At 36.3% G+C, this 9,824-nt stretch overlaps 1 protein-coding gene across 1 annotated transcript; it reads right to left on the reverse strand.

Moving 5' to 3' along the window:
- Positions 1-4,090: 4,090 nt before the first annotated feature.
- Positions 4,091-8,881, reverse strand: LOC123320923. Its single transcript, XM_044908416.1, has 3 exons — positions 7,572-8,881; positions 7,470-7,484; positions 4,091-4,318 (listed from the first exon to the last, which is right to left on the reverse strand). The coding sequence occupies exons 1-3, from the start codon at positions 8,806-8,808 to the stop codon at positions 4,134-4,136; spliced, it is 1,437 nt and encodes a 478-aa protein (XP_044764351.1). The 5' UTR covers positions 8,809-8,881; the 3' UTR covers positions 4,091-4,133.
- Between the last annotated feature and the right edge of the window lie 943 nt (positions 8,882-9,824).

Below are 9,824 nucleotides of genomic sequence, written 5' to 3' on the forward strand. Positions count from 1 at the left end.
AGTTTTCCATTCTATCCAATTCTTCTTTCAATTGATTTCTTAGATTGAAAGGAATTTTACGAGGAGGATCCACCTTTGGTTCAACATCAGTACGTATCGCTATTGAACATTTTTGTGGAAGGCAGCCAAGACCTTCAAATAAATCATTATAAGAAGACAATAAATTTTCTAAATCTAAATCAACATTATTATACACAGCATGCACTCTCTGTAACAAATTCAATCGCTGACAGGTTGACAGTCTAATAATTGGTTTGCATTCGATGTCTACAATGACAAATTCCAAGTTGAAATTTTTACCATCGAAGAGACAGTTCAATTTAGTTTTTCCTATGACCGGAATATTATTATTTCCAACGCCTTTAATATTTAAACCGTTAGTTTTAGAAATGAAATAATGTGAATTCAAACTATCCAATGTTGTTTTAGACATAATACCGAGATCTGCTCCTGTATCCAAGAGAAATTCCAAATTTTTATCATCAATTTCAAAATTTACATACCAATGTCTCTGGTTTGATGAATTATTGAAGGACAGTCCTATATTTGGTTTGATCATTAGAAGTTGATGCTGAAAGTGAATTAATGGATCTTTGACTTGACAAGGGTTTTTTATTTTTTGAATGACAAAATTTTTCATAATGATTAAAAAGATTGCATGACCTGCATTTCACTCCTTTGGCTGGGCACCTATAACGATGAAATTGTCCACATCTTCCACACGTCTTGTTCTTGTTTTGACTCTGCTTACTCGGCGAATTGTTCCTCTGCTGCTTGTAATTTCTTTCCTTGTGTGACCCTGTAGACTGCCTGGACCGAGGCCTGGACCTACTTGTTGAACTCCTTAGAATTTCGTGTTCTTCTTGATTCAATAATGATGCATTTTCTTGAGATAAGACCATAGACTTCGCGATTGACAAGCTTTTATCCAAGTCAGCATTTTCTTGTAGAAGTTTTTCTTGGATTTTGGAATGACGAGTATTTAGATTACTTATGAAAATGTCTTTCAGCAAGGATTTCTGCAAATTGCCAAATTCGCATTCAAGGCTAAGATTTGTTAGATCGGTTATAAAGTTGTCAATTGTTTCATTGGTGCCTCGTTTTCTTGTGAAGAATTTGAATCTGTTGATCGTTAGATTTCTTTTAGGTACTAAATATTTTGTGAATTGTTTGATGACATCTTCATGTGTTACAGAATTTACATCCATATTAAAGGAATTGAAGATTTCTATACCTTGTGGGCCAATATTGTGGAGCAGAATGGCCACTCTTCTTTCATCAGATTCTTGATCGAGACCAGTCGCTACCATATATATGTGGTATCGTTGCAACCATGTTTCCCATGACTTTTTCATGTTTTTACCATTTTCCAATCGCAGTTGTATGAGATTGGACGGCATGCTCGTTGTTGGTTTTGAGGTTAGCTCCTTTGACTTGGACTCTTCCTCCTTCATTTTTATAATCTTTCGACGAAATTGACAGTTTTGTTAAATTTGTGACTATCTGAAGATTAATTGACTTAATGTTGACTATATTTTGCTTTTTTAACACCTGACACCATGTATCTTTATTAATAGACAAATAGACTTCGGGAACGTTCTTTATTGACATCGACTACTATCATGAATGACATCTTTACGACTCTACGTCACATAGAATAGATCACAGATTATTACATATTAATGACTATGTTCCGTAACAATTTCGTACCATGAAAATTCACTTTCACACCACAAAATTCTATTTGCTTTTCTACGGTCATTTTTGAGATGCCAACATCACTCATCGGTAAATCAGCTTTGACAAGCAGAACAGTGCCTCCATGAACATAAGTCAGGCGTGGTTATGTGCTGCCTGCACATAACCATGGATACCATACGAGGTTAATTTTTCGGCGGTACACCAATGCTTGACAATACTAACTACTGAAGGACGCTCTTCGGCAAGGAGCAACTCCAAGTTTTTTATTTTGTTGCATAGGGATTGAACATTAACATTCATTACTCGGAATGAATCTGATTCACTATCTCTTTGTATTTCCAGTTTCGATTCTGGAAAAAAGTGCTTATGTTAGTTATGTTGAGAAAGTGCTATGATGTTTTTCCATTTCATCCCATTTTCACGAAGATTGTTGGAATGTTCAAACAAGAAGATTGTGATGCCCATTGTGAGAAGTTTCGTGAATAGTTTAGACGAATTTTATTGGTGAGATTTTGAAATATTATTCTATTTTTTACACTTGTGTCCTAAGTCTCTTCTGCCAGTTGGTATCGAAATAAGCCATTTCATAAAATCGTGTAAGTTACTAAAACATGACAACAATTTGGCAATCCTATGTTTCCATTTTCATTACTACGTAAATATCGAACGAGCCAATATCCTAAACGAAACCTCAAGGTTTCAGGAGATAAGTTTTTTCCCACTGCTTTGCGATAATTCAGTCGTATGAGGCTCTATTTCAGTAATCATTTCCATTTTTTTTCAACATTGTCATTTTGAAAGTTTTCTATAGGTTATTTTTGGTGAAACGCTTTATTTTGACCAGTTTTACCTTCTGTTGAAAAAAAGCCTCACCTTCAAACACAACCTGTATATGTCGAACAAACAAGACAATATATACAAAATATGATGAAACAAGATGAATATGGCGTTAGGGGTACGAATAAGAGAGAAAAGACGGCACTGTGCTGTCATTTTTTCAGAGAAAATCACAGGTTCGATTCGCTAAATGTGAAGATTCTGGACAAGTAGAAACAATCTGAAAAAGAATCATTCCAGAGATGATCCATTAACACATGAATGATTCTGTCAATTTTAGATCTGACACTACTCATATCAGCGGATTGTATAATTGAATACAGAAAAATCATAAAAATATGATAGGAAGGTAGACTAGTTTGGTTGAGTCCAACAAATGAACTTGGCGGATGAGAGAAACAGAATTTCAGAAGTTAACATTTAACAATGATAATATGACTTTCTTTCTTGTACCCCATTCTGGGTAGCCAAGCTCCTGCTGTGTATCAGAGAAGGAGTTGGGCTCAGCGATTATGCTATGTACCCAATATCCGTATCAAAGTCTTCTTTTCCGTTTCCTGGGTCGAAGTATTGTGGGATGACTCCTGGGGCTGAGAAGTCTAGCCATATCATCCCGCAGGAAATGTCGAAATAGAATTACAGCCCTTGTTTCAACTAACAAGTAAGAGATTAGCAGTGGAAGAGAGACAGCAACACTCATGGAAATGCACAAATGGGGAGCTTGCGTTTTCCAAGCAGCAGTATGGAGATTGTCTAGAATGAACCGCCTTATTTAATCTGACAAGACTTTAGTTATTCAAACAGCATATCATAAGCTGTTTAATTACCAGAAAACAGGACGTGAATATTAATGGGCAATTTGAATTTCAATTCGGTAAGACTTTCATATAATAAACTAGCTGGCCCGGCGACCTTTGTTTCGCCTCAGAGATACATAAAGTTGTATTAACTAACCATTGGTATTTTTTCAAGTAGGAGATATATTAGGCGAAATTAAAGTAGATACAAAATATACAAATAATTTAATTACATTGAAAAAGGTATGTACATTTTTATTTACATGAAAAGACTCAACTTCATTGAAGCGTAACATTATTGTTGTGCATATTTAATTTAACTTTAAGTTTTCAATGTTTCAAAAATTCTCTCATTGTAGTACCTTATGATGAACCACATTTTTAGTTTTTTCCGAGGTGCGAGAATAAATAGAGCGGAAGGTGAAGACGCAACATACAACTGGCCTTGAAAAAAACCACACACACTCAAGGGCTGGTCTTGTGATTTGTTAATTTTCATGGCAACGACATACGTTGTTTTGTACTAACCTACACAAGTCCTACTTTTTTTATATACTCAGTGAATAAGCTGTAATGCTTATTGATGAAAATTTTTATTGAAAAGTACAAATTACATATTATACTGTTGCTACAATACAACCTATCCGTAGTGTTAATAGGTACAATATGGGGAAATTGAAATGTAGCAGCTGTGTTGAATAAAGAGTTAATAATACATTGGCATTAATTGAAGGTTATAAAGTTGAAACTCAAAATATTTTATAACATTTGTATATTTTCAATTAACAAAAAGTTCAACTAACTTAGTGCCATTGGATGTACAATATTTTTGTTTACTCCTTGAGGAATATACACAAACAAATTGGATGGTTTGCCAACCCTTGAACATGCAACGTACAATTGGCCGAGAGAAAAGCACGGATTTTCCAAATCCAATCCACAAATCGTCATTGTTTGACCTTGTGACTTATTAATTGTCATAGCAAATGCCAAGCGTATTGGAAATTGTAGACGTTTGAATGGGAAAGGTGAATCTGAAGGAATCATTGGGATTCGTGGTAACAGTACAACTTCACCTTGAAATTTGCCACTCAATATAGTGGCTTCAAGAATATTACCCATGATTTTTTTTATAACCAACCGCGTACCATTACATAATTTTGGTGCATTCAAATTTCGAAGCAAAATTATTGGTGAGCCAATCTTCAATCGCAAGTTGTGTGGTGGCATTCCAGGTAAATCAAGTGAATTTAAAAATTCTACAGGATAGTTGACAATTTCATCTGCATCAACAACAGTGTCAATTGATTTGAATGTAATTTCATCACCAGGCAATGACTGTTGTATTTTGAAATTGATTGCGTCAACATCTAAATTTTTTGCGGCTAAAATAGCTCGCTCACGTAACCATGCATGATTAGTAAAATTTCTCCGTTAATCTGGAAAGATACTATTTATTAAATCATCCTTAGTACCCATTATGTTACAAAAATTTTCCGGGAGTTTAATACATTGCGTATTTTCGTACAATTGAATTCTACCATTACCAATATCTAGCAATTGTTCGGAGAATCTCGACACTAATGGATCATTTTGAATTTGAACTCGCATATTTATGGTAAGGCATAATTTAGTGACACTTCGCCATAGATATGACTCCTTCAAACATGCGTTCATTTCGTCCGCATATGTAGCACGTGGAATGACAGGCAATGTCTGTCTGAAATCCCCAGATAACAGTACTAAAGCACCACCGAAAAGCCTAGTATTATTTCTGATGTCTTTCAGCGACCTGTCTAGAGCTTCAAGCGAATGTTTGTGGGCCATCGTACATTCATCCCAGATAATGATTTTGCATTTTCTCAAAACTTCAGCCATGCCAGAATGCTTCTTAATATTACACATTGCATCGGGATTTGTGTGAATATTCAAAGGTAATTTAAGAGCTGAATGCGCAGTCCGTCCTCCATCAAGTAAGGTTGCTGCAATTCCTGATGAAGCAATTGCCAATGCAATATGATTTTCTGATCGAATGCGTGCAAGGATCAGTGAGATGAGGAATGTCCTACCAGTGCCACCTGGTGCATCCAAAAAAAAGAAGCCACCTTGTCGAGCTGCAACTGATAAGTTAATTTCATCATATACATTTCGTTGCTCATCAGTAAGCAATTGTTCTGTATCAGCAACAAAATTTGCCAAGGAAGGCATGTCGAACTGGTGTTCACGTTGAACATCGCTGTTAATGATATCTGCGGTTCGGCGCTGGCATGCCAAAATGGATGAGCGGCATGTTCGAAATTAGAATACAAATATCTTCAATCATTATTAATGCTTCGTTATATATTTCAGTCGAAAATTGGATATTGGGATTTTGATTAGTAATTCTAATCCGATGCAAAATATCTTCACTCATTGAGTCTTTATATTTATTCCACAGAGTAGATGCTTCGGACGGGAAACACATTGTTAATATTATGGAATATAATTGACGAATTTGCTGTGGATTCGAACAAAGTTCAGCATCTGCTAGTGTGAGATCCCAGTGGTTATCATCTTCCAATAAATGTAATTCACGACAGGCATCGAAGAAAGTGTCGTATAAGATACCATTGACATTTCGCAAATATTGGAAGAACGTCGGCCCGGGAATGTTAACCAACAACAAACGCAAAAAAAAAACATTCACGTTGTTTAGGATGAACAGTATATAATCGGCCTAAAGTATTTGCCATAAACATATTGGGAAATTCTGGTACTGAAACACCTCGTTTCCGTCGTTCCCAATTTTTTGATTGTTTGTTCCACGTGAAATATTTAGGAACATCAGTATACATCAAGGTCTTTGCGAAATGACCGACAAAATCTTGTCGATTACAAAGTTTGAAAAACTCCGTCAGAGTTGTTTAGGAGCTGTTAAAGCTTGTTGCAGAGCAGTCTGTTCCGTGAAATAAACACGCTGTCCATTTTCAAGATGCACAGCCAAATGTATAACAGCAGGATCCCTTTCATGTATTGGGAAATTAAAAATACGCCAAATAGCTTCGTTACTACTTATGTATCGGCCCATTTGATAACGTGTTATTTCGTCATTGTCGTTTACATTTTGAACACCAAATATAGCTTTATCGCTGCCCTTATGAACGTATTTACAAATTTACTTGATGGACTTCACAGAACTGCATAACTCGACGTTTATATGTGCTTTGAAGGTTTTGCACAGCAACGGTGAATATGGAACCACCCAGCGATTATCAATGTCTACTCTTGAACCGTTTGATAGTCGTAATTCATATGATTGGCCACCATTGTCTATGTCTCTACGACGGTAAGATGGATAGCCATCGATATTGGTGATTGTATCAGGTAGACATGGTTTTGGGAAACGTTTCGTACATTTTCCATTGTCCATACATAGTGACGTCATGTTTAAAGTACCACATGGACCGTGAATCATGTTAGTGGTAACAATGTCAAACAATTCTTGATCGATATTCTTATCCGGAATTTCCGCAGAAATAATTTGATCAATTTCTTCTGGGCGTACTCTATCTACCAACCAAATCAAAATATGCGCATGTGGCAAACCTCGTTTCTGCCATTCCACAGAGTAAAGCCAGCAACGTGTTTTGCCAAATACCGAGTGATGTGTGATCAAATTCATCAAAGATTTCAGTTTCTGTTTGAACACACGCGCGGTGATGTCGTGGCGATGCATTGAGGATTGACCTGACAACAGCAAATTTTTAATTTCATTCCAGTTGGGATTACACGTAAAAGTGATGAAGAGATCAGGCCGGCCGTATGCACGTGCATAAGTCATGGCGTCTTGAATATATTCTTGCATATGTCGTGGGCTGCCAGTATATGATGATGGAAGAATATATGCGGTACCGATGTTGTTGATGTCATTTGTTGCATCTACGTTACCTATTATGGCGTCACGTAAATGAATGTACTCCTCAGAACGAAGTTGTGCTTGATTAAACTTTAAATATCGTAATCTCTCACTTTCGATTTTCACATACATATCAACAATGTACTGATGAAATAGCTGCCGGCATCGAAGAATGTTATTATCTTCATTAGCACGAATCATTAACCTGTATGCGTAGAAGTTCATCGCGCTAACTTTTTTGGTTAGTTCCACACCTGGAAAAAAGAAAATAGACCTACATGAGATACACCAAAGTTGTTAGTGCGACAAAAAATATAAAATAATCTATGAGTTGTACCTACCTGTCGTTGGATTCCTTTGTTTAATGTTGAAATGATAACCATCCTCTCCTTCCCAAAATATCAACGGATACTGCAATGCATCATAAGAACGATGATTGTCTTGAATTATTTGCACCGTGTTATCCCTGCGTTGTATGCGTATATCTCGACGTTCCGATGGGTCACCAGCCATAATAACTGCAACTTCATTAATAGTTGGAACATTATATGTGCCTGCGTGCTCTCCATACGGTACTTTATCTGCTTTAATGACAATGGCGTAGTTGTCGTTTTGCAGTCTGTTGGAGAGAGTCTTGAACAACCGTAGCAAGTGATTATTATTCAGCAAAAATGTTTCCAAAATTTCTACAATTTCTCGCTCCTGCATCTGGTCTATATGGTTGTATGCGCAGCGTGTATTAGTTCGTTGTTCCTCATCTCCCATAAAGTAGATTTGTAGAAATTTGGGATCAGCTTCAGGCATTGGAAGCAATGAACCAATTTGATGATACACTTGACCTTGAATCTTAAAAGTTGATTCAAAATTGCGACCATCATTATTGTGAATAATTTTAGTAGCTTTAAATGATGTCATTTGGAAGCAAGAATTGAATTTACGAATTTTACGCAAAAACAGTTTTGATTGCGATGTAGCTCCAGCTAGTAGTGTTCTCAATGGTTCGGGAGGTGGATTTAATGGTGGAAGTGAAACTTTTCCAGATGCGCAACATAGACCAGCCGATTCAGCTCTGTACGTGAAAGCATGACAATGTTGACACTCCTTGTCCATATTACCGATCGTAATTAGTGAGTGCGACGAATAGTCGATATTATGGTCATATCCGAACGCAAGACGATTAAATGATGCTCGTGTCAATGCTTGTTGACGTTGCATTCGCTGTCGATCACGTTCTCTCTGTGCGTCGGTCTCTCGTAGACGCTCCTCTCTTTGTCTCAATGTATTAGTACGAAGACGTTGATGGGGTTGTTCTAAATTCTCATCTGTACGTGTATTTGTAACTTGATCTCCTAAATTTACGTTATCCGTTGAGTGTTCCTCAATTATTGTTCTATTCAATCGACGATTATGGACATATTGCGATCGTTGACTACGTCTACCAATATTTCTGGATCTTCCACGAAGACGTGGCATTTTTCGGTGAATATAACGTAGGTACTGTAAGAAAAGACATAACTTATGTAAAAAAGGTATAAAACTGAATTGAGATGAAAACGTAGGTACTGTAAGAAAGTACATAACTTATGTAAAAAAGGTATACAACTGAATTGAGAAACTGGATTGAGATGAAATTTGAATTTAGTAACAGGTCTGAAAAGTTTTTCTGTACCACATTTTATGAATAATGCATAATTTAATTTTTGATCATCACTCCCTATTATTTTCGAATAGTCAATATTTGAAATAAAAACGATTGAAAATAAGTATTATGAAATCATTGAATGAATAAATTAGTATGTTCGAATATTTATTGATTATCTTGCGAGTAAAATTTATAAAAAATCATGTAAAATACTCACTGTGATATCACACTTAGTTTGCAAAACGTATAGTTTCTTACGTATACTTCAAAAACTTTAACACTTTCACAATTAGAATGTCACTTATCAAAACACAATGATAACACTAAATTTATCTGAATCCGTTCGCAGCTCACCCTCTCACACGGCCTACTATCAAAACACTGTTCAAATATAAGAGACATCACAACAAAGTCGCGCAGTAAGGCCTGGCGTATTCAGGTAGTTTCCGTCCAGAGGCCAATCGAGGGTAGTTCACAGTTGTAAATAAGACCGTTTGACCAATAAAATATCAGGTTTAAGCAAAATAAACCGATTTGGTTTGTTTGTTTGCATTCTCTTATATTTGAACAGAGTATAACATATTTATGTCCAAATATCGGCAATTTGGCTGAGTTCCGGCAAAAGCCCTCTTTGCAATGACACATTTTTATTGCCCCTAGCCCGACGACGACGCACGTTTGTATTTAGTGAAATGTGCAAACAAAGAGCAATAAAACGAATGCAGATTTCAGAACAGACCCAGGATTCGTTTGATGAAGAAATGCCGAAGTATGGAAAAACCTTCAATTTGTACCAGTTAACATTGGGGCACAATAGGCCACTCCAACAAAACAATTAAATATGGCCGCTGGGGACGTGCAGGTCGCAAAACAAAGGATAACAGGAATTCACACTCGTAATCTACCACACAAAACAACTAAAATATGCCTATATCGTTTGAAAATCAATAAA

The sequence above is a fragment of the Coccinella septempunctata genome, chromosome 9 (genome assembly GCF_907165205.1).
Source record: "Coccinella septempunctata chromosome 9, icCocSept1.1, whole genome shotgun sequence".
Taxonomy (NCBI): domain Eukaryota; kingdom Metazoa; phylum Arthropoda; class Insecta; order Coleoptera; family Coccinellidae; genus Coccinella; species Coccinella septempunctata.